Below are 26,422 nucleotides of genomic sequence, written 5' to 3' on the forward strand. Positions count from 1 at the left end.
CACTCTCATAACCTCCCAGAGGACCTATCTCCAAATACCTTTACATAGGGGATTTGGGTTTCAAGACCGGAATTTTGTGGGATCACAAATGTTCAGTCCATAGCCATGTCTTAATTTCTTAAATGGCTTCCCTTTTGGTGCATGTTTAAGTATATTTCTTTTTTCCCCCCTAAAATACTATATTGCTTCAGTAGGAGTGTGTGTGTGCGTGTGTGCACATTTGTGTACTTGTGCACATTTGCTCAGTATTTCTGTAGGATAAGGTCTTAAGGTATTTGGCATTAAACATAAAAACTCCATATTGCAAAGTTTTTCCTCTTTCCCCCAGAAAAGTTGTGTTGTTTTGCTGGATCTTAAAAGTGTAATGGTATTCTGCTGGACAGGCAAAGAGGAAGGGCTTTCCAAGTGGAAGGTAAGCACAGTGACATAGGTAGGAAGCCTATTAGTGTGAGGGGAACTGTGGGTAGCCTGAATTGAATTGAGGGTCAGGGTGGCAGAAGGCAAGACAGACTACTAAATAAAAACATTTATTTTGAAAACAATCATTTTCATTATTTACAAATAATTTCTTCCTTCTGATGTGATCAATATCACTTAAGATTATTGTCCTATGAAATAGTTTCTACATGATACAAAAAGTATACGATGAAAAAAGTTACCTGTTGCGTATGAGAGAGGCAACATAGATCCAAACAGACAAAACATTTTTGGGGTATGGGTGGATATATACAGCTAAAGCAAATTCAACATTAGGAACATCAATATTATGTACTCCAGTGCTATATACTGCTTCAATTAAAGGCTTCAGTTCAGAATAGGGCATGTGAAGGGGAAATCCAGAGAACTGAAGGAAAAAAACACAACCAAGATTTGTAGTCATTAGTGAAGCTTGAAGATTTCATTGTATTTTTTCTTCATGTAAACATACGCAATTCTTAATTCTCTTGTCTTCTTCTGCATCTCAAAGTCACTTGTTTAGTTCTGCTCTTCTATTCAACTATATATTAGCAATACACAAAATGGAGAGGGGCCAGATGGCTCTTTTGTTTAGTTGCTAGTATATTGGTGTATAAGACAGCTGTTAGCACCCAGCCACCCTCCACTTCCTTTCCCTCTGCCTGATAGCCCCGAGTTTGTGTGGTAACCCATGTGTTTCCAGGGACCTGGATTCAGCTAATCAACACTCTTTCCCTGTGGCCACACTGACTGATCTGTCAAAGTGAGTCTCAGGAAACTGGATAGGAATAATGGCACGCAGATGCTCTCGCCTGCTCTGCACAGTGTGCGTGCAGACGTGAGTCCTGCCCTGGAGCTGTTCCGCTATTGGATACCATGAAAACAGCGAGCCCAACACCGCTGCGCGGTGGAGGGCAGGGTGGAAAGACTTCAAGAAGACTGGTGCACTCTGATACTGTGACTTAAATAAGCCAATGAATTCTTTTCATTGCCCAAGACTGAATTACGTGTTTTGTTCCTTGAAGACAGCCTCGCTGAAAACCTAGTTGTAGTCCGTGAATAGAATTAAATGTCCAACTTGACGTCATGCTGTTCAGCCAACAAGGCTTACTGTCTTAGTTTGAGACTGCTTTCTAGGTTTTATTATCTGGCTGTAGGATGTGAACACAGCACTACTGACAGGCAGGAGGGCACACGTATTAATGAGAATTTTCCTTTTTAAAAAATTTTTTTAAACGTTTTTAAATTTAATTTTGAGAGAGAGCACAAAATTTAATTTTGGGGGAGGGGCAGAGAGGGAGACACAGAATCCGAAGCAGGCTGCAGGCTCTGAGCTGTCAGCACAGAGCCCGATGCGGGGCTTGAACTCACGGACCGCGAGATCATGACCTGAGCCGAAGTCGGACATTTAATCAACGGAGCCACCCAGGCGCCCCTGGTTGGTTTCACCTTTATGCACAGTTGAGCCTAATAGGATATAGCCAGATATTTTAATTGTATTCAAGACTTTTGAATGCATTTTATTTAAGGTATTTTTCATTGCATTACTCTCTTAGCATTTTCAGTGTCTAGAGGCATTTTGCTGTTTAATAATAGCTTAATTACTGAGATGTGAACTTTTAATTACATCCTTTAGCCTATGCCGCTACATCTATGTGCTTTGGAGAGCAGAGTCAGCATTTTGATTCCAAAAATCCATTACCAAGCAATTTCCAATTTGAAATGCAGTCCACAGGCTCAGTTTAGAGCCATCGCACTTACCCGGTAGTCTCCCAGCTGCTTGAGCAGCTCTCCTCTGTGGTCGTCTTCCACGTCCTCTCCTCGGCTTCTCTCTAACAGAGGCAGGAAGTGTCGTAGCGCGGAGGTGCAGTACCTGTTCCACCTGGTCAGATGCCGTGGCCGCCAGTCCATGATTTTCTCTTTGAGTATTTTTTCAATCCTGTTTATAAAAAAGAAGCTCCATCTTTTGCTGATTGGATTCTGTCAGCAAAGGTACAGCTTGTATGCGGTGGGGATTCAGTGACATGGTCATTCACTAGGCGCATTTATGTTGAAAGCCTTAACTCTCTGTAGGGCTGTTAATGCCACATGTTGATTCTTTACCCTGTGCTGTGATTTCTGTTGATGAGTATTGTTTTCCTAGATTGCCTCAAAACTGTTTTCAGAAAAGCCATCCTCACTAAGCTTTATATCCTGTGGATCCAGTACCTGTCATATTAGCTATAAAGCAGGGTATCAAAAATTAAGTTTCAAACACAGAATAAAGGAAAATAGCTACCATTTATTGAGCCTTTTTTTTTTTTTAACCAGGTACTGTGCAAAATGCTTTTTTTTTTTTAATTTTTATTTAATCCTAACAGTGACTTGGGGGCACCTTGGTGGCTTAGTTGGTTAAGCATCTGACTTCGGTTCAGGTCATGATTTCACAATCCCTGAGTTCGAAACCCACATTGGGCTCTGTTCTGACAGCTGGAGCCTGGTACCTGCTTGGGATTCTGTGTCTCCCTCTCTCTCTGCCCCTGTCCCACTCATGCTCTGTCTCTCTCTCAAAGGTTAATAAACATTAATCCTAACAGTGACTCTATGGGTGGATTTTACTTACCTGGGGACAGTTTGAAGTAGGATAAGTGAGTTGACAATGGCAAGGGAGCTGGGGTTTGAGTCAAAACCCTGTCAATTCTAAAGCCTCCTGTGTATCCCTAACCAAGCACAGATTTAGGGGACCAGCCAGCTCCCCACTGCTCAGTAGCTGTAGGATCCACTTCTTGTTTGGCACATTCTACATATTTTCATTCTGGGTTTCAAGATGGCCCGAGCAAGAGAGTATGGGTGAATTGCCACACACTTCATCAGTATTGGAAGAATAAATGATGTGGGTCTAATTAATACAGTATCCTGAAACCATCAGAAGAAACAAAAAAGACTTTTGGGGGGAGTTAGTTGCTCTAGGTGGGGGTCTCCAGTAAGGCTTTATATAGATTTGAAATTGAGAATAAATTGGTGTCTTCTAGTCGTAATAACTTAAAAAGTGTCACAGTTATTCTTGTGTGTTTGACATGCTGCTCTTTACACAGCTTGATACAATAGAAAGAGCACACAGGCTTTGAAATCAGAAAGACCTGGCTGGGCACAGAAGCCCCCTCTAACACTTAACAAGTATGCTGACCTCTCTGAACCTCGGTTTCCACATTTGCAAAACTGGAAGAGTAAGTTTTGTTTTACAGGGTTATGAGGATTATGGGGAGTTAATATCATTAAATCTCATAGAGACCAGACTTCCCCATGTGTTCGGTTTATAAACTAGCTGCAGTTCAGTAAGCCACTATTGGACAAAAGAGGCATATTTTAAGTTGAGGATTATGACATGTCTGAACAGGAGCCATAACAACATGATGCTGAACTCTAATCTGAGGTAAAGTTTTGGAAAACTACCTGTCATTGCTGGAGCTCACTTCTGTTTGTTCCATCCGCCCTTTGGGCTGTGGCATTTAGAGATCACATCTGTATTTGGTATCTGTCTCTAAACATGAACTAAAGTTTAACTGCTCAGATTATGGATCCAGGCTGAGAATTGTTTAGTTTGGGATTGCACTCCTAGTGACAGATTGCATGTGGATTTATGGGTATTGTATGACCTGTCTTGTAGCTCAGCTGCGGCCGCTTTGTCTGTGCGCTGGTAAATTAGTTCTTCTGGCTATAAAAGAGGAAATAGTTCAGAAATTCCAGAAAAACACTTAACTTGAATTTGAATAGCTATACATCCTTTTCTAAATCTTTTTTAAAAAGTTACAAAATCTCAGACTTTCAGATAGATTATAATGGATGCCAATGTACCCATGACCCACCTGAAGTACAATATCACAAATAAATTATGGCGGTTTGGTTCTTTCTCATTTTCATCTCCTTTCTCATCACAGAGGTAACCAGGACCTGAATTTGTTTTTTAGCACTTTGGTTCAACATACAACTACTGTGAGCCAGGCATTTTTTTCAGGTGATGGGTATATAGTCATGAATAAAAATCCCTGCTCTCCTGGTGTTTACATCACACCTGGTAGAAACAGGCAAGTTAATAAAATGTATTTATGATTTTATCACAGATCTGTGTATCCCTAAACAATGTGTTGTTTTCGTTTGGGTATTTTCTAAACTTTATGTAATAGTTTTTTTTTTTAAAGTATAGTTGACACACAATGTTCATGAGTTTTAGGTGTACAACATAGTGATTGGACAAGTCTATTTATGCAATATTTTATACTGTGAATATGCAGCTTACCTTTCCTCCCTTAACATTACCTTTAGAGATAATAACATACATATTTTTAGAGTGCTAATAAGATTTATTGACATTGATTCATTCGTGTAACTACTATAAAAGATTCCATTATGGGGGCGCCTGGGTGGCTCAGTCGGTTAAGCGTCCGACGTCAGCTCAGGTCACGATCTCACGTTCCGTGAGTTCGAGCCCCGCGGCGGGCTCTGGGCTGATGGCTCCGAGCCTGGAGCCTGCTTCCGGTTCTGTGTCTCCCTCTCTTTCTGCCCCTCCCCCGTTCATGCTCTGTCTCTCTCTCTCAAAAATAAATAAACGTTAAAAAATTTAAAAAAGATTCCATTATGTACTATATGTATTTTATCTCATCTAACTCCAGTTTTTAGGCTAGAATCTTTCTATGAAAACAGTCTCGTATATGTCACCTTGTACACATGGAAGAATTTCTCTAGAGCACTGTTTTTTAAACTTTTTGGAAAGGTCTGGATCACAGTAAAAAGATTTTACACTGCACACTCAGTATACACACACACATATAAACATGTAGCTAACAAAAATATTAGTAAACAATTTTCATGCTTACTACGTAACAATCTTACTACAGCCAGGACCCTCTAAATTAACTTTACGAGCCTCTAGTGGCTCATGCCCTGTGGTATGACGTCATGTTTTAATAGCAGTCATGAAATCTGATGATTAATTTAGTGAAATGAGTCCAGCATTTAAAAAATTAAGTAAGAATATATTTTGTGGTACTTTAATGGCCTGAGGCTCATTATATCAAAATTTGTTTTTCCACATTTGTATATACTGGTTCACGATAATGGTGGTACTTTCTTATTGTGAGTGGGCTCAAATAAGTTTGAGAAACATTATTTTTAACTGAATATCTAGAAATAGAACTAAACGTCAAAAAATACCTGGCTACCCAGTATAATGATTTAAAACCCCCCACTTTTCTTAGTCTACATTGTTAATAGAAGAATTATACCTGAACACTGGAAAGGCCAGGATATAGAAGACTTCTTGAAAAGAAAGGCTTCCATAGCTTGGGCTTGGTGACATCAAAATTTATCCGTAGTGGAGAGTCATGTCGTTGAATATTAAACCAAATCTAAAAAAGACAAGACTGACTTAGCATATATGGCAGCAGAAGTACATACGTGTGTGAGTGTGTGTGCGCATGTGTAAAGAGGAAGCCGACAGCAAGAGAACACACACATTTTTTGCACATTTTGATTTGTAAAACCAGCGTGCATTTTATAATCAGACATAAAATTGTCATTGGCCATTTTTTCACATTTTTTCATATCTGAACTTGAGGTGCGCCTTACGTTGATTGTAGGTTGATAAAATAAGATAGTTCCTGATAAGAAAATTTAAACTTTTTAGGAGAGGCTGGCTTTTCTAGTGTCCTAATTGAGTTAGGTGTGTACCTCTTTGCTTCCACAGCATCTCTGACTAGCGCCTGTCTTGTTGAGGCATGCAGCATATTGGTTCTGAACCAGGCCATTTGGATTTGAATTCTGGCCCCAACATTTACTAACTGTGCGACCTTGGATGATTTATTTAAGTTCTGTGTACCTCTCTTTCCTCCTTTATAAAACTGGGTAATAGTACCCACCTCATAAAATTGTTGAGGAGATTAAATTAGTTAATTTATCTATACCTCTTAGAACAATGCCTGTTACATAGGTGCTCAATAATTGTTTGCTAATTTTTTATTATTAGTGTGTATCATTGTTAATAATGGCCTACACCTGCTTCCTCACTAGATATTACCTTGTTGTCTTAAGGACAGTTGCCATGTGCTTTATTCACTATCTTTAGCATATAGCATAGCTTCTGGTATATAGTAGGCATATTGAATGACTGCATGAGTGGTAAATTTGTCCATTCAACATATTTATCAAGTATCTTACGTGTGTAGGCTCAGTTTTAGTCACTTGGAACAAAGTAGTGAATGAATCGGAGTTTCTACCTTTTTGCAGTAGCTAGTGAGAACATAGTGTGAACAAATAAGTAAACATATGGGATTGTCAGATGATGTTACATGATGTAGCAGCTTGTTTCATTGACCTCAGTTCTTCATCCCGTCCTATACTCACACTCTTCGCCATGTTACTTTGTCTGCATCTCCTCCCACTGAAAGGGTTGTTGAGATGTTCCTGCTCCTTGACTTCTGGCCAGCAGAATGGGACAGAAGTGCCCTTGTGTAACTTCTGAATCTAAGCTTAAGGGGTTCCGTGTGTTCCTGCTTGCCTTCTTGTGCTTCTGTCATTGTCACTGCCGAGTCCCAGAATAAACACACATGAAGCACAGCTGTCCCAGCTGACCCACAGATCCATGAGAATAGCTATCTGAAGCCATTTAGTTTGGGGATGGGCTTTTACTATTTTTACTGTGGCAACAGCTAACCGTGCAAAGGCTGTGGAGAAAACGACACGGGAAGAGATGTGGAGTTTCAGGGTGGGCAGGGAAATTCTCACTGGAAAGATGACATGTGATCAGAAATGCAAGAATTGAGGGACAATATTATGATGATATCCAGTAAGGGGGAAGGTCATCTATGCAGAGGAAATAGCAAATGCAAACCTGCTTGATGTGTTGAGGAACAGCAAGGAAGATGGTAGCTTTGGAAGAGTGAGCAAGCTGGAGCAAGTAAGAGATGAGATCTGTGGAGGACAGAAACTGGTGGGATGGGATGCCAGCCAAGTCATAGGAAGCCTTGTGGATTAGTTTAAAAGTTTGGGTATTTGCTTTTAGAGTGAGCAAGGAAGCCATTGGAGTATTTTAAGCAGAGGGGGTGACATAGTCTGCCTTCCATTCTAACACTAATATTCTCTGTTGCTTTGAGACTATACTGAAGGGGATAAGGGCAAGTAGTGAAGTTTCCCATTAGGAAGCTATTTCAAATAATCCAGGTAAGAGCTACAGTAGTGTGGACCAATATAGAAGCAGTGAAATTGGTGAGCTATGGTCAGACTCTGGATATACTATGAAGCCAGTAGGATTTGCTAATGAATTGGTTGTGGGAGAAAGAGGAACCAAAGGTGACTCCAAGGATTTTGGCCTAAGTAACTGCACCAAAGGAATTGCTATTTATTGAAGTCAGACTGCAAAAGGAAATTGGAGTTCAAGTTTGGGCACATCAAGTTTGAGATATCTGACATCTATATGAAGATGTTGAAGAGACAGTTGGATATTTCAGTCTGAAGTTCTGGGAGCTAGGTGAGCTAGAGATACATTTAGAGATCATTAGCATATATATGTTCCTAGGGAGAAAGTATAGATAGCAAAGATGTTTGACGAACTTGCTTTGAGCTTCTGCTTTTTCAAGTTTGGAGAAATTTAAAAAAAAAACACAGGGAAGGATAGAAGTGGCAGTCTGTGATGTAGGAGGCTTTGATACTTGGAATTCAAGAAATTGTTTTAAGAAGGCAGGGTCTTTAATAATTACAGTTTGGCTGTTGAGTAGGGAATGTGCAGAAGAGTAGTGGGAAATAGTGTTGGAAAAGTTGAAGTCAGATTATACAGGACTTTGAAATACAAGGAGAAAATTTTATTCTTAAATCTGTATGTAATGAGGTACTTCCGATAAGTACTTTTTAAGCCATAGAATGATGAAGCTGAATGTTCAGAAACTTAATCAGGTATTAGTGTATCAAATAATGGATTGAATTGGAGAGATTATTTATTTATAGTAATGCAGGGTGAAGCAATAAGGCATGGCCTGGGAAACAGAACAGGTAGAACCTATATGACTTGGTATCTGTTAATAGGATTGAAATAGGAGGAAGTAAGGGAGAGAGAAAATCAAGGACCATTCTGCAGTGTGAATCTGGGTAATTGACATCCATAGAAATGGGAAGCCAGGAGGAGGAGCTGGTTTTGGAGACAAGGGGGAAAAGATTGGAGTTTTGGGTGTGTGTGCCAAGTTTGAGATTTTGATAAAGCAGTTAGGAGTCTGGAAGTCAGTTGAAAATTCAGGATCCAAAGATTTTGGGGCTAGTGACAGGATTATAACTTCTCTGCCAGGGTAACCTAGATAGAGCTACAATTAATAATGATAAGTATGGGACTGTAAGAAATCTAAATATAGAATCTTCAGGAACATCTACTTTTAAGGGGTAAGAAAAGCCAGTGAAAGAAAACTAAGAAACTTGCAGAGAAAATGAAAACCAAACAGTCCTTTATCTGTAAACCAAGGAGGGGGAAGTGTTCTTTTCATGAAAAGGGTATTAGTCATGTCATGTGCCATAGAAAAGGAGAGGAGAATGAGGAATGAGAATAAACCATTGGATTTATTTATCCATTAGCAAAACAATGGTGCTACTCAGAGTCAGGGGAAGAGGAGCTAGATTATTAAAAGGGTTAAAGTCTGAATGTACTGAGAATGTAGAAGCAGGGGATATAATTAGTAATTGAATCATTTTGGAAGCAAAGGAAAGAGGCGCAATGGTACAAGCACACCTCTGAGATATTGTGGGTCTGGCTCCAGACCGCTCTGATAAAGTGAATATCACAATAAAGTAAGTCAAATGAGTATTTTCGTTTCCCAGTGCATATGCGTGTTATGTTTACACTATACTGTAGTCTATTAAGTGTGCAATAGCATGCATCATGCCTAAAGAAACAATGTATATATCTTAATTAAAAATATTGCTAAAAAATGGCTAACCATCATCTAGGCTTTCAGCAAATTATAATCATTGATCACAGATCATCATAACAAATATAATAATAATGAAAAAGTTTGAAATAGCGCAAGAATTACCAAAACATGATACAGAGACACAAAGCGAGCAAATGCTGTTGGAAAATGGCACTGACTGACTTGCCTGGCAGAGAGTTGCCACAAACCCTCAATTTGTAAAAATCATAGTACTGCAAATGTAATGGAGCTTCTTGTTTCTTGAGGTAGGCCTGTATTGCTATAAACTTGCCTCTTAGAATAGCTCTTACTGCATCCCAAAGATTTTGTTTGTCATTTTCATATGTCTCCATGTATTTTTTAATTTCCTTTAAAAAAATATTTTTAGTGTGTATTTATTTTTTGAGACAGAGCATGAGTGGGGGAGGGGCAAAGAGAGAGGGAGTCAGATTCTGAAGCAGGTTCCAGGCTCTGAGCTGTCAGCACAGCTGACATGATGGGCTCAGAGCCCATCATGGGGCTTGAACTCACGAACTGCGAGATCATGACCTGAGCTGAAGTCGGACACTTAACCAACTGAGCCACCCAGCTGCCCCTTTAATTTCTTCTTTGATGTCATGGTTCAACCATTCTTTGTTTAGTAACATTTTATTTAGCCTCTATGTATTTGTGTTTTTTCCAGATTTTTTTTTCTTGTGATTGATTTCTAATTGCATAACCACTGTGGTCAGAAAAAATGCATCATATGATCTCAGTCTTTTTGAATTCATTAAGACTTGTTTTGTGGCCTAACACATCTATCCTGGAGAAAGTTCCATGTGTACCTAAAAAGAATGTGTATCCTGTTGTTTTTGGATGGAATGCTCTGTATATATGTTAGGTCCACCTGGTTTAACGTGTCATTCAAAGCCACTGTTTCCTTGCTGATTTTCTGCCTGGATAATCTATCCATTGATATAAGTGGGGTGTTAAAGTCCCCTACCCTTATTGTATTACTGTCAATTTTTTTCCCCTTATGTCTGTTAATAGTTGCTTTATGTGTTAAGGTGCTCCTATCTTGGTTGCATAGATATTTACAACTGTTATATCCTCTTCTTAGACTATTCCCTTTATTATTATATAGCATTCTTTGTCTCTTGTTGTAGTCTTTAAAGTCTATTTTGTCCAATATAAATACTACTACCCCAGCTTATTTTAATTTCCATTTGTGTGGTAAATGTTTTTCCATCCCTTCCTTTCAGTCTTCACGCATCTGTCAGAAAAAAATCATTTGAGCATGCTTCCCCATGGTATGTTATTTTTATGCTAGCTTCTAAAGAAGCTAGAAAGAGAAGAACAAAAAAGTCCAAAGCCAGTAGAAGGAAGGAAATAATAAAGATCAGAGCAGAAATAAGTGAAAAAGATAAAAAAAAAAAAGAAAAAAGAAAAAAGAAACCAGGAGGTGGTTCTTTGAAAAGGTAAACAAACAATTGATAAACCTTTAACCAGACAGACCCATCAAGGGGGAAAAAAAAAAAGACTCAAAATCAGAAATGAAGGAAGAGAAAGAACAACTGACCATAGAAATTATTTTAAGAGAATATTATGAAAAATTATATACCAACAAACTGGACAACTTAGAAGAAATGGAGAAGAAATGGATAAATTTCTAGAAATATGTAACTTAAAACTAAATCAGGAAGAAATACAAAATTTGAACATACCAATTACTAGCAATGAAATTGAATTAGTAGTCAAAAAACTAACAAAAGTTTAGGACCAGATGGCTTCACAGGTGAATTCTACCAAACATTTAAAGAAGAGTTAATACCTACTCTTTTCAAACTATTCCAAAAAATAGAAGAGGAAAGAAAGCTTCCAAATTCATTCTACAAGGCCAGCATTACCGTGACACCAAAATCAGACAAAGACACCACAAAAAGAGAAAACTACAGGCCAGTATCTCTGATGAACACAGATGCAAAAAATCCTCAACAAAATATCCTCAAACCAAATAAAAAATATATTTAAAAAGTCATTCACCACGATCAGGTGGGATTTATTCTAAGGATTCAAGGGTGGCTCAATATTCACAAATTAATCAACATAACAAATCACATTAACAAGAAAAAGGATAAAAACCATATGATCATCTCAACAGATGAAAAAAAGCATTTGGCAAAGTACAACATCCATTCATGATAAAAACTCTCAACAAAGATTTAGAGGGAACATGCCTCAACATAATAAAGGCCATATATGAAAAACCCACAACCCACATGATACTCAATGGTGAAAAACTGAGAGCTTTTCTTCTAACATCAGGAATAAGGCAAAGATGTTCACTTTCACCACTTTTATTCAACATAGTACTGGAAGTCCTAGCCATAGCGATCAGACAAAAAGAAAAGGCATCCAAATTGGTAAGGAAGAAATAAAACTTTCACTATTTGCAGATGACATAATACTATATAAAGAAAACCCTAAAGATTCTACCAAAAACTCCTAGAACTGATAAATGAATTCAGTAAAGTTGCAGAATAGAAAATTAATATAAAGAAATCTGTTACAGTTCTATACACTAATAATGAAATAGCAGAAATTAATAATCCTATTTACAATTGTGCTAAAAATAATAAAATATGTAGGAATAAACTTCACTAAGGAGGTGAAAGACCTGTACTCTGAAAACTATTAAACATTGACAAAAGAAATTGACACAAACAAATGGAAAAATATTCCCTCGTCATAGAGGGAAGAACAAATATTGTTAAAATGTTCATACTAGCCAAAGCAATCTACAGATTTAATGCAATCCCTATCAAAATACCAAAGCATTTTTCATAGAACTAGAACAAATCCCAAATTTGTATGGGACCACAAAAGACCCCGAATAGACAAAGCAATCTTGAAAAAGAAGAACAAAACTGGAGGTATCACAATCCCAGATATCAAGAAATACTACAAAGGTGTAGTAAAGCAGTATGGTATTGGCACAAAAATGGACACATAGATCATAGAACAGAATAGAGAGCCCAGAAATAAACCCATGCTTATATAGTCAATCTTCTAAAAGGAGGCAAGAATATGCAAGGGGAAAAACAAATGGTGTTGGGAAGACATGCAAAAGAATGAACTGGCCCACTTTCTTACACCACACACACAGAAAAAAAAAACTCAAAATAGGTTACAGGTCTAAATATGAGACCTGAAACCACAAGAATCCTAGAAGAGAGAACCAGTAGTAATTTCTCTGATATTGGTTGTAGCCACATTTTTCTAGATATGTCTCCTGAGAGAAGGGAAACAAAGGCAAAAATAAAATACTGAGACTACATCAAAAAAACAAAAAAACAAAAAAAACAAAACCTGTGCAGCATAGGAAACAACAAAACTAAAGGACAACCTATAGAATGAGAGAAGATATTTGCAAATGACATATCCGATAAAGGGTAAGTATCCAAAATACATAAAGAACTTACATGACTCAACACCAGAAAACAAAACAAAACCCCAAGTAATCCAATTAAAAAATGGACAGAAGACATGAACATTTTTCCAAAGAAGACATACAGATGGCCAACAAACATTTGGAAAGACTTCCAGTATCACTAGTCATCAGGGAAATGCAAATCAAAATCACGATGAGATAGCACCTCACACCTGTCAGAATGACTCAAATCAAAAATCTAAGAAACAAGTGTTGACAAAGATGTGGAGCAAAAGGAATCCTTGTGCACTCTTGGTGGGAAGGCAAAGTGGTGCAACCACTGTATGACTGTATGGAGACTTCTCAAGAAATTAAAAAGAATTGCCATATCCAGTAATTCCACTACAGGGTATTAACCCAAAGAATATGAAAACACTAATTCAAAAAGATATATGTACCCCTAAGTTTATTATAGCATTATTTACAATAGCCAAATTATGGAAGCAGCCCAAGTGTCCATCGATAGATGAATGGATAAAGAACTATATATGTACAATAGAATATTACTCAGCCATAAACCTTGCCATTTGCTATGACATGAGTGGAGCTAGAGAGTATATATGGTCAGAGAAAGACAAATACCACATGGTTTCACTCATATGTGGAGTTTAAGAAACAAAACAAGCAAAGGGAAAAAAATAAGAGACAGATCGAGAGACAAATTCTTAATTGTAGAGAACAAACTGATGACTACCAGAGGGTAGGTAGGTGGGGGATGGGTGAAACAGGTGATAGGCATTAAGGAGTGCACTTGTGATGAACACAAGGTGATGTATGGAAGTGTTGAATCACTATATTGCACACAAGAAACTAATATCACACTGTATGTTAACTAAATACTTGAAATAATAAAAATGTTTCTAAAGTAAAAAAATATCTTCTATAAATATAGTACATTTGTGTTTCATGAAACGCTATTTGAACATTAAAAAAAAAAAAAAGCGAAACACGGATATCACCTTACCCCTGTCAGAATGACTAAATCAAAAAGACAAGAAAGAACAAGTGTTGACAAGGATGTGGAGGAAAAGGAATTACCGTATGATCCGGTAATTCCGGTACTGGGTATTTCCCCAAAGAAAACGAAAACAATTTGAAAAGATATATTCACCTCTTTTATTTATTGTAGCACTATTTACAATAGCCAAGATAAGGAAAGAACCCAAGTGTCCACTGATAGACTGAATGGATAAAGAAGATATGGTACATATATATACAATGGAATATTACTGAGCCATAGAAAAGAATGAGATCTTGTCATTTGTGATAATTGGATGGACCTAGAGGGTATAATGCTAAGTGAGATAAGTCAGAGAAAAATAACATATGACTTTAAGCGTATGTGGAATTTAAGGTAAGTCAAAAAGACAAACAAACCAAACCAAACCAAAACAAAGAAACCCAGACTCTTAAACACAGAGAACTAACTGGTGGTTGCTGGAGGGAGGTGGGTTGGGGGAATGGGTGAAATAGATAAAGGCAATCAAGAGCACATTTCTTAAGGTGAGTACTGAGTAATCTATAAAATTATTGAATCATCGTATTGTACACGGGAAGCTAATATAACACTATGTTAATGGTACTTCAGTACAAAATACACATTGGGGATGCATGCTCAAATGATTTTTCTGACAGATGCCTAAAGTTCAGAGACCACTAAGGTAGAGAATGATGATAAAAAGAATGACAGCAGTTAGTAAAGAGTTATCCCTGTTTGTTAGCTGCTTTGCATTGATCATCTCGTCTGCAGCTTACAACACTCTACAACATAATTGCTACCATTGTTACCTCCAGTGAAGGAGCTGAGGCTGTATGACATAAGAAACTTTCCCAAGCTCACACAGCTAGTAAGTGATGACACTGAAGTTTAAACTCCGGTACTCGGACCTCGTAACTCCTGTTTTTAACCAGTCTTTTACAGTACCCTTCGTAATTAAGTGTGCCTCCAAAACTGGGTGTAACCAGAATCACCTGGTGGTCCTGGGAATCTGTCTTTAAAAGGGGAAGGGAAGGAGGAAAGGGGCGGGGGAAGAAAAAGGAAGAAGGATGGAAGGGAGGGACCCAGTTTTCCCAGGTGGTAGATTTGCCTCACTTAGCTCTCAAAACACACTGAGGACAGAGCCAGGACACAAACTCAGGTCCTCTGCATCTAAGTTCTATATATTTTCCTTACCCTCATTCTTCTCAGCTGATCAGGCGACTAATTCAACTAAAAGTTATTATTGTTGCCACTGTGCTTGATACTACATTTAACTGGTATATGTATATGATTATATACATTTTTTTTGATACATAAAATAGTAAATCAGGTCAATTAAAAAAAAGCCATCCAATGGTAATACTTACATTATCGGGACCTATTAAACAGCCCACACTTTTTAAGGGACAGAATGTATCGAATTGTCCATAAAAATGTCCACTGCAGGGATTCCATATTAAATAGTGACTTTGCTCCCGAGTTAGAACATAGGCAGTTGGACCCTGAAGGAAAATAGTCATTAAAACAACTTCCAACTAATTATGCAATTGAAGTCAAGATTAGTTTGCATACACAATTCGTTATTTTAGTTGGACCCCTAATTTCTAAAATTAATGGCTAATGGTGGAAACTAGTTTGAAGTTCTAGGTTGCACTGGATTTAAGAAATAAAATCAAATGTTCCTTTTTGCAAAATGCACGTATCTGCTACTGCCTTGTAATAGACCAAACAGGGATAACTGATTAAGTATTGAGAAGGCCAACGATTATGCCTGAGTACTACATTAACTAGTACTTGATACACTTTTATAATTATGTAAATGCATAGAAGATGTTTTGAAAAACATACCAAACTGTTAACAGTGAACACACCTAGGGGGTGGGTGGGTTTGGGGATTGAGTCTGAAGAAGTACTTTAACTTTTTACTCAGAATACTTGAGTCTTACTGGATTTCTTTTTTTTTAATTCCAATAGCGAACATTTATTCATTTACTGCTCCTGTATGGATTTGCTTTGCTGCTTACAACAGCCTTTTGGGGAAGGCAGGGTAAAAATTATCCTAGTTTCCTTAAAAGCTCAGAGTTGTGAACTGACTCGCTTAGAGCCACACAGCTCATGAGGAATAGGCAGAGCCTGGAACTCGGGTCTTGTGACTTCCTAGCCTAGTGTTCTCTTCCTTTTACCAGGCTCTCTGGAAGATGACGGTGGAGAATGCATCCGTTTCTCGGATGTGATCCTACCTGCCTAGTGGCAACTCGTGCTACTTAATTCCCGAGGAGTCCTAGAGCCCTGTGGCCTCTTTTTGATACACTCTTTGGATACACTGCTTCAATTCACGTGAATTTTCTAAACTCGTACCCCCAACTACCCCAAACGCGCCCCAAATTGAGGGATATTTGCTGTGGGCTGGGGAAACAAATTCTAATCGTTTGCTGTCTCCAGTCTAATAAGATGAACAATAATGATATCAAAAGATAGCTGCTAACATTCTTTTCTTTGCTGCTGAGGTTGTCTGCTCTGTTCTGCTGTACCTGCTGCTTAGTAGCAGGTGCCTGAGGAAGCAGTGGGCATGAGAAGGGAGATCTCTCACCTTGCCACTAGTGATCTAACACTAGATCACTAAGGGAATCAGAATTCTTAGTAACATGGGCAGATGTGGGCTCATACTACAAGGACAGAGTCAGGTGGGGCCTTTGAGTGGTCAACGGTTCAGATTTGAGGAAAAAAAGCCCCTGATCTGAAGCACCGATCAGAGTCCAAGTGCCACTGGAAAAACGATTTCATGTCTAATCACTGGTTCTCTCTGCCCATAATGGAATCTCTGGGCCACTTGCCTTGCAACTCGAAGGATCGCTATGCAAATTAGTACTGTTCATTTTCTGGAACATAACAGCCATGTTAGACAACTACACTCCTCTGTAGGAGCCAGCCTGTGTGGTCTTACCTCAGGAATAGCACTGCCCATCACCAGCCAGGCCTTTTTACCCAGGGAGAGAAAATAATTACACAGTAAAACCGCATGCTCTTCTTCGTCTCCTGCCAGGAGATCAAGAAATTGCTGACAGGAAGAAAAGAAAAATTACCCTGTGTAGATTGACTGCTTCATTCTGGATTGGACATACAGGGTTTTTCAAAAGTCACTGTTAAAATTAGTGCCTTAAAGTATAAATAGACCTATTTTAAAAATCTGTTTCCAGATTTTGATACTATGTTTTAAATCATTAAAAAAGAAAAACACAGTGGCGCCTGGGTGGCTCAGTCGGTTGAGCGTCCAACTTCAGCTCAGGTCACGATCTCGCGGTTTGTGAGTTCGAGCCCCGCGTCCGGCTCCGTGCTGACAGCTCGGAGCCTGGAGTGTGCTTCGGGTTCTGTGTCTCCCTCTCTCCCTGCCTCTCCCCTGCTCATGCTCTGTCTCTCTCAAAAATAAATACACATTAAAAAAAAATTAAAGAAAGACAGAACACTTCTATCGGACATGGTATTTTCTCTGACATCGATTCCATGGATTCCTAGAATCACCACTATGAGTAGGGGAGACAAATTTCAAACTTTTACTCTTCATTTTGAATTTATAGATAATAGCTCCCTGTGTGTTGAATATGTTTTTAAATACTATTTTTAGAGCAGTTTTAGGTTCACGGCAAAGTCGGGAAGAAGAAATGTTCCATCTACCTCTGTTTCCACACACTGTCAACATCTACCTACAGAGTGGTCTGAGTGTTAATAATGGAGAAACCTACAGTGACATGTCATAATTAATTACCCAAAGTCCACCGCTTACAGTAGGGTTCACTCTTGGTGTGGTACATTCTATGGGTTTTGACAAATGTGTAATGACATGTACCCATCATTAGAGTATCACAGAATTTTCACTGCCCTAAAAATCATTTGTGCTCTGCTTACTCATATCTCCCCTTTCCCTGCCCCCAAATTATTTTAAGCATATTGCATGCATTAACTCATTTCATCCTAGAATAAACCCTTGAGGGAAGTACTCATCTTCCAGTTTTATAGATGAGGAAATGGAAACACAGGTGAGGTAATACTTAGGAAGCGGTAAAGCCAGTCTGGCTCTACGGCACACGAATTATTCTGTCCTTTGCATATTTTCTTTAGATGTCTTGAGGTTACAGAAATGTTACCTCTAATACTGTCAACATTATGTTGCCAAAGTAGACTGGGGAGCAAAAATTTAAAGTGTACCTGAATTTCAACAAAAATAATAAGATGTGCTTAAATTTCTTTGGTTTAGAGCTATCCTTAACAGGAGTTGTGTAACATAGTTTAATTTTATGCAGACACAGCACCACATGAGACCCAGAAGCAGAATACCTGTGATAAGGTATGTGTTTGTGTCCTACTACCTAGGAGCCATTTGGATGTATCGTAACATACGTGGATCGCAAATTCTAGGAGGGCAGAGGCCATGTTTATTTTGCTCATAGCCACAGTTTAGTACAGTGTGTGATATGTGGTGTGTGACCAGGAAATACATACTGAATCAGTAATGACACGGTTTGCCATAAAAAGCCCATCAGTTGTGGAGTATGTAATTTCCAAATGTAATATAGAGTGTCATTTTGATTTTTTTTCTTTTAATGAATAAAGCTGGAATATTGCTGAGGTAATACTGGGAGGCTAAATCAGTATTAAGATACCTGAAGTACTTTTTGTTATTATTTGTACAAATAACAAAAGTTTTTCGTAATTTCTGAACTCGGGCAAATTGAACCAGAAAGACAAAATACTTCAGAATTTAGCTCATCCTGTCAAACAGATGACCAAATGGATTTTTATAAGGACTAATGAATGTTGCAATTTAAAATTATACGAGCCTTTGGCCAATATTCAGTGAAGTCAGCTCAAACTGGTCAATCTGTGAGGGAGAACTACTTACGTCAGATGTGCTCCACAGGTCACAGATGCCAGCAAATGAAACAGTGTCAGGCAAGAAAGGAATCAATGACACATACCGGGCCACCAGTTCCTGTTTAAGCAAAAAAAATAATTAAACAGTTCCTGTTTGAAAAAATTAATTTCTGATAAAATAGATACCTAGATATTCGACCTCATTTTCTTGTAAGAGTTCTATATATCACAAAATTGATGTGTGCGGAATGAAGTGAGGGCTAAGTGCTTACCAAGCTAGGTGTTGTGTTAACACTCATTTCACCCTCTCCAAGCATCCTAGGAAGGAGGTCACTGTTAATATCCTTTTACAGATGAAGACACTGGCTCCTAGGTCTCTTTGAAATGTTCTCTCTCCCTTTTTTTTTCCTGCACTTCCTTACTTGATGGTATAGGAAGACTTTCTTTTTTTTTTTTTTTATTTTTTTTTATGTTTATTTATTTTTGACAGAGAGAGAGAGAGAGAGAGCGCGCGCGAGCGCATGAGCGGGGGAGGGGCAAGAAAGAGGGAGACACAGAATCCGAAACAGGCTCCAGGCTCTGAGCTGTCAGCACAGAGCCCGACGCAGGGCTTGAACTCACAGACCGCGAGATCATGACCGAGCCGAAGTTGGAGGCTCAACCAACTGAGCCACCCAGGCACCCCTAGAAAGACTTTCTACAATCATCTTGTATTTTCTCTAGCCCAGTCCAAAAAGCAGCCACTTCTCTAAGGAGCTTTTTAGAGGATAATCGTATTTAGAAACAAAGATCAGGGCATCATTGTAGTTATAGCTCCTATTCATGCAACTTCTAAGCAGGTTGAACATCTTTTTCATATGCTTATTTGGCCTTTCAAGTTTACACTTCTCTGAATTTTTTTTTTTTTAATTTTAATCTTTATTTTTGAGAGAGGGAGAGACAAAGTGCGAGTGGGGGAGGGGCGGAGAGAGAGTGAGACAGAATCTGAGGCAGCCTCGGGCTCGAACTCAGGAACTTCCAGATCATGACCTGAGCTGAAGTCGGACATTCAACCGACTGAGCCACCCAGATGCCCCTCTTTTTTGTTCGTTTTAAAGGAGAAAACTTGTATTGGCACAGCCATTCCTATCCTTGTTGAATTAACAGAGTGAAACAGTGATTTTTAAACAGTTACAGCTGGTTTCTCCCAAATGAATCTCACGGTAGTAGGTTGGTAGGCCGGTGGGGTCACACCCCCCTAGTTTCGTTGTAAGGAGACCCACAGGCTATGAAGAAAGCGCAGCTTTTCCAATTGCCACTCTTTCATTCACGTGCTCAGGTGAGGTGCACAAAACATAAATAAAACTTCTAACAAGGAATCCTGCCAAGAACGAGACCAGAGAGGGTGAGCAACCCTGCCAAGCTCAAGAAATGCAGGGGCCCTGGAAGAATGGCTTTCTCCAAAGGGCTGTCCCACTACTTTTCTTCTCAGCCTGTTCCAAACCCAGCAAGCTACCTGCTTGGTGAGGGTTTGCCTGGTTAGGAACGCCGCTTTCTTTTCCTTTGGAAAACCTACGAACCTCCAGCTCTCTGTCTTCGCTCCTGGTACGCACTGGTGGGGGAGGAGTGTGGCGGTGCTGCGGGCCTCGGGCCCCGCACCAGGCACCAGTCTTTGGGGGAAGGGCTCGCTCTGCTGGCGGCGGTGGCCGGCACGGCCCCCGTGTGCACTGTGACAGCAGTCCATTGAACGGGCTGGGAGGTAGCCGGGCCTTGGACGTGTCTGCTTGGAAGAGGGCTCTGGTGGTGGACGCGAGGTTTGGCCCAATCCTTCAGGCCCCATCTGAAGCCTCTTGTGTCTTCTCTGAACTCAAATAATAAAAGACATTCCTACCCTCCATCTCATCACCAGCCCAACTGGCTATAACTAGGGGAAATGGCCCCTGGCTGGCAGGACAAGTCCCACCGTGAGTTTCTATTTCAGTATTCTGCACGTTTTGTTACTGATTTGCAGGTGTTTTTAAAAATATATTCTAGTTGGTATTCCTTTGGCTATTATATATGTTGTAAACACCTTATTTGTGGCTTTTCATTTCCTTTGTGGTGTCTTTTGATAAACCCAAGTTCTCACCTTTTTTTTTTTAAGTTTATTTACTCAGTTTAGAGAGAGAGAGAGAGCAAGCAGGAGAGGGGCAGAGAGAGAGGGAGAGAGAGAATCCCAAGCAGGCTGCTTGTTGTCAGCTCAGAGCCGGTGGAGGGACTCAGTTTTGAGAACCGTGAGATCATGACCTGAGCCGAAACCAAGAGTCAGACTCCCAACCCACTGAGCCACCCTTGTGCCCCTAAGTTCGCCCTTTCAATATGGCCAAATGTATTTTTCTTTTTCTTTATAGCTTGTGCCTTTTTCTATCTTATTTAAGAAATTCTACCTCAAGTCATACAGATAAAAAATGCCTTCATATTTAGGGACACCTGGGTGCCTCAGTTGGTTAAGCCTCCAAGTCTTGGTCTAGGCTCAGGTCATGATCTCACAGTTCATGAGATTGAGCCCCACATCGGACTCTAGGCTGACAGTGGGGAGCCTACTTGGGATTCTCTCTCCCTCTCTGTCTGCTCCTCCCCTGCCTTCTCTCAAAGTAAATAAATCAACTTAAAAAAAATGCTTCCATATTTAAGTACTCAATCTATCTGCCCTTGAATGCTGTGAAGTAGGAGTCTATTTTTATTTTCCCTATATGTAAAAATCAATGATCCCAGTGAAATTTATGTAATAGTCAGTCTTTTCCTTAGTAATTTCCAAAGCCAGCTTTGTCATGTGTCAGGTTTGAGTGGGTCATATTTGAGTGGACTTTTTATTCTTTTCCATTTTTCTGTTATCTGTGTGTCAATACCATTTTACTTTAATTACTATGGTCTTGTAAGTAGTCTGGGTATACGGTGTGGCAAATCTTCCCACCGACACCTTCTTACTCCTCCAGATGTCTAAGCTACTTTGACCCTTTGCACTACCATATAAATATTAGAATCAGTTTGTCAAGTTCCACTATAAATGGTTTTAAACATCTAGTTTGACAAGCCTTTGTCTTTTTTTTTTTTTAATCTTTTTAAAGGTTTTATTTACTTTTGAGAGACAGAGAGACATACTGTAAGCAGGGGAGGGACAGAGAGAGGGGGACACACAGAATCGGAAGAAGGCTCCAGGCTCTGAGCGGACAGCAGTGGGCCCGATGTGGGGCTCAGACCCACGAACCGTGAGATCATGACCTGAGCCAAAGTCAGACCTGAACTGACTGAGCCACCCAGGCGCCCAGACAGTCTTTGTTTGTCTTTTAATCAGAAAGTTTAATCTCTTTGCTCTGATTGTGATTACTGGTAAACATTTCGGCCATTTTAACCACCTTATTCTGTGCTTTCTATTTCTCATACTTTTTTCTATGTTTCTTTTTTTTCTCCCTCCCCACTTTCTTCACCCCCATTTCATTATTTTATCTCCTGTTAATTTTGCAAGTTATACATACTTTCTTTTATTCTTTTAAGTGATTAATCTAGGAATTTCAATGAGAATATTTAACTTAAACTCTAAAAGTTAATAAATACCTTGACTCTCCTCTTGGGAAATATAAGTGCATTAAAATATCCTCATCAATCCTGTCCTGACATATACGCAGTTTTTTCCAGGATTTTTGTTTTGTCACTACTTTTCACCCTCACTTCTGTTATTACTGATATGAAGACAATGCCTGTCTCCATTTACTCACAAGTTTCCCATTTTCTTTATCTACTGTTTAGTGTCACACCTAGGATTTTCTGAGAGCCTTCCTTCTCTTTGAAGGCTATTTTTTAGAAATTCCTTAAGTGAGACTCTTTTGGTTGTAAATTCTCCCAATGTTTGTGTGAAAGACAGTTTCACTGGATATAAATTACTAGTTCGATGGTTATTTTCTTTCAGCCTTTTGAAGATATTATTCCTTCTCTGACTTCATTTGTGCAGCTGAGAAGTTGATTGGTCGGATCATTGTTCTTTTGTAGAAAATCTGTTTTCTCTTCAGCTGCTTTAAGATCATCTTTGTAGTTCCCTGCAATATGCCTAGATTTTAATTTCATTTTATCCTGTGTAGGGTATATTGGGCTTCCTGCATCAGAGGATCGTTGTCTTTCGTCAGATCTTAACACATTCTCAGCTCTCTTTTTTTTTTTTATTTTATTATTATTTTTTAACGTTTATTTATTTTTGAGACAGAGAGAGACAGAGCATGAACGGGGGAGGGGCAGAGAGAGAGGGAGACACAGAATCGGAAGCAGGCTCCAGGCTCTGAGCCATCAGCCCAGAGCCCGACGCGGGGCTCGAACTCACGGACCGCGAGATCGTGACCTGAGCTGAAGTCGGATGCTTAACCGACTGAGCCGCCCAGGTGCCCCTCTCAGCTCTCTTTGAACATTGCTTTTCTCCTTTCATGTGTGATTTGGTGTTCCTCCCTCTGTCCTCCATGTCTCTTAACCTTTCCTTTTCATCTTCTGTTTTTTGGCTATCTCTGTGCTATATTCCAAGTAATTTCTTTGCATGTAAATTCCAGCTCACTAACTCTCTGTACTTACCTGTATATAACTTAAGTCTGTATTTAACTGTACTTGATGTTCTGCTTAAGCTATTTGTTCACTTTCTATTTTTAATTATTTTATATTTCTGTAAGTACTATGCAATATTTTTGCAATCTGCCTATTTTTCTTTTGTTTCATTTTCAATTCCCTAGATTTATTAAACATTTTTTTTAATGATTACTATTTATTTTTGAGAGAGACAGAGCATGAGAGGGGGAGGGGCAGAGACAGAGAGAGAGACACACAGAATCCGAAGCAGGCTCCAGGCTCCAAGCTGTCAGCACAGAGCCCAACACAGAGCTCGAACCTATGAACCACAAGATCATGACCTGAGCTGAAGTTGGACGTCCAATTGACTGAGCCACCCAGGTGCCCCTCAATTGCTTAGATTTCTTAAACTTATTAAACATATCTATTTTATAGGCCGAGTCTAATAATTCTAATATCTGCACTCTTTGTGGCCCAATTCTGTGGTTTGTTGTGTTTGCTAACTCTTACCCTCTTCATGGTGACTTATTTCTTCTTCGATGATCTTTTATATGTTTGTGTTGTTTGGAACTTTGGAACTTTTTTTTTCTCTTTAAGGCTGAGTTTAAAGAGCATTCTTCTAGAAAGATTTGTGTTTCCTTCTGACAGGGATTTAGGGGCATTACCAACAGGGAAATACTTTCAATGATATTTTCAGCTGAAGTTTTGTTTGGTCATACAGGTAGTGTGAGTTTTAGTTGCTGGTGTGAAAAAATACAACTTGGTTATTGGGAACTCCTTGGGGAGACTTATCTTGTTTCTCTTCCATCCAGAGTCAAGGCTGAAACAGGCAGGATTCCTTCTGCAAAGCAGGGTATTTCCTGGCTTACTCATCATTGACATTACCTGTCAAGAGTCCCAGCTCTGCACCCGAGTGTCTAGTTTGACCCTCCTCCCTGCCCTGGCACCATACCTGGCACTACCTCCTTCCCCAGTCGCCCTGTGGCTTGCTAAAGCCCAGGTCCAGGCATTAGGAATTATCTGACAACCTCAGAGCAAATGCTATTCCAGGCTCTCACCCGTGTGGAATCTGCTTTGTTGTTTCCTGGCTCTGACTTTCCCCCTCACCTTATTTCTATGTCAGCCGTGATTTTAAAAATGGTTTAAATATTTTCTTCATCACTCCTCTATGTTCTCTCCTGGGAGAAATTTTTTTCCCTTTTACGAGAAGGAATAGAAGGAAGTCCCTATTATGGTTTTTAATACAAATTGATTAATAAAAAAAGTAAAGGAAATGTGGAACACAGGTGTTTTGTTTGTTTTTTTTTTTTTTGATATATCTATATCTGCAAAAAGATACACCATCACCTGTTGCTAAATTATCATGTTAATGACTTATTAGCAGCAACTACTTCCTATACTATCTACTCTCTAAAGATAGTTCTGGGTTACAGTATTCACTTAAGAATGGTGAATAATCATTCTGTTAAAATGCCTGTTGAAAATAATCCAATTAAGAAATAGGCAGAAGGCATGAATAGACATTTTTCCAAAGAAGACATACAGACGGCTAACAGGCACATGAAAAGATGCTCAACATCACTCATCATCAGGGAAATACAGATACTACCCCACACCTGTCAGAATGGCTAAAATTAACAACTCAGGAAACAACAGATGTTGGTGAGGTTGTGGAGAAAGGGGAACCTTCTCACACTGTCGGTGGGAATGCAAATTGGTGCAGTCACTCTGGAAAACCATATAGTTGGTTTCTTAAAAAGTTAAAAATAGAACTACCCTACAACCCAGCAGTTGCACTATTAGTATTTACCCAAAGGATACACAAAAGTACAGAATCGAAGGGGTACATGCATCCTGATTTTAATAGCAGCACTATCAACAATAGCCAGACTGTGGAAAGAGCCCAAATGTCTATCGACCGATGAATGGATAAAGAAGGTGTGGGAAATATACACAATGGAATATTACTCAGCCATCAAACAGAATGAAATCTTGCCACTTGCAATGCTGTGGCTGGAGCTAGAGTGTATTATGCTAAATGAAAGAAGTCAGATAAATACCATGTGATTTCATTCATATGTGGAATTTAAGAAACAAAACAGATGAACATAGGGGAAGAGAAGGAAAAACAAGATAAAAACAGAGGGAAATAAACCATAAGAGACTCTTAACTACAGAGAACAAACTGAGGGTTGCTGGAGGGGAGGTGCATGGAAGATGGGCTAGATGGGTGATGGGCACTAAGGGGGGCACTGGTTGGGATGAGCCCTGGGTGTTGTATGTAAGTGATGAATCACTAAATTCTACTCCTGAAACCAATATTGCACTATATATTAACTAACTAGAATTTAAATAAAAATTTGGAAAAAAAAAAAAAAAAGAATGTTTAACAGGCAGAGATGCGTGTGTGTACTTAGTGGCCCAGCATGGATGTGCTCTGTGGTCCCGGCTTACATGCTGTACATCCTCAAATCTTGGAGATAACGTTTGCTTAATTTGAATTCAATGATGCCTATAATATTAAGTATAACACTGAATAGTTATCTTCCTATAGTAGAAAGTGCATGAGTTCGGAAGTCAGAGGCCTAGGTTCAAATCCCAACAAAGTGACGGAGGACACGTAATGAAGACATTGCAAAAGTGTAAAGCATCTTCCAAAGGTTAATTTCCGGCACTCAGTATAGTGCCCGGGACACAGGAGGCACCCACAATTGTTCACTGAAAGAATGAACTACGGATTATTACCCTCTCTGGTACCTTCAGACTTTTCTACAGAAAGTGAGCTTCACAGCAATAAAAAAAAGTGTTAATCATTTCTTTCACCACTGATGATCTCAATAGAGTGACTATCTTAAGTATTATAAAATATGGTCGTTATAGGGCAATATATTGAAAATTTAACATATTTTTAGCAGCAGCCCTAATTGGCCATGGAATACTCACTGCCGTTGCTTGTGGGTTGTTGGGGCAGGCCTCCAAGAGCTCCTGTGGAGGGTTTAATGGCTTGAGGTAACGAGTGATAAAGACGGTTTTTCCACTTATGTCAGTCACTGTCGTGAGGCATTGACGATGTGGAAACTTTAAGGCACATTCAGCTTGAAACTTCTCCGTTGCTTGTAGCAATTTCTCATCTTCCTGAGAATCAAACTTCACAAACAAAGA

The 26,422-nt window shown here is 39.2% G+C and overlaps 1 protein-coding gene across 6 annotated transcripts in view; it reads right to left on the reverse strand.

Moving 5' to 3' along the window:
* Positions 1-508: 508 nt before the first annotated feature.
* CC2D2A (coiled-coil and C2 domain containing 2A) overlaps positions 509-26,422 on the reverse strand; it is a 149,566-nt gene continuing 123,652 nt past the window's right edge. For 3 of the 6 annotated variants that reach the window (XM_015072980.3, XM_053217551.1, XM_053217554.1), the window contains 8 exons: positions 26,204-26,407; positions 18,726-18,815; positions 16,773-16,886; positions 15,196-15,330; positions 5,718-5,840; positions 4,092-4,150; positions 2,218-2,395; positions 509-844 (listed from right to left, as the gene is read on the reverse strand). In XM_015072980.3, the coding sequence (XP_014928466.3) occupies positions 656-844; positions 2,218-2,395; positions 4,092-4,150; positions 5,718-5,840; positions 15,196-15,330; positions 16,773-16,886; positions 18,726-18,815; positions 26,204-26,407 (1,092 nt within the window). In that variant the 3' untranslated portion in view covers positions 509-655. The remainder of the gene's footprint in view (positions 845-2,217; positions 2,396-4,091; positions 4,151-5,717; positions 5,841-15,195; positions 15,331-16,772; positions 16,887-18,725; positions 18,816-26,203; positions 26,408-26,422) is intronic. The other 3 variants (XM_053217552.1, XM_053217553.1, XM_053217555.1) reach the window with 3 other exon arrangements.

Source organism: Acinonyx jubatus, chromosome B1 (assembly GCF_027475565.1).
Source record: "Acinonyx jubatus isolate Ajub_Pintada_27869175 chromosome B1, VMU_Ajub_asm_v1.0, whole genome shotgun sequence".
NCBI classification, from domain to species: domain Eukaryota; kingdom Metazoa; phylum Chordata; class Mammalia; order Carnivora; family Felidae; genus Acinonyx; species Acinonyx jubatus.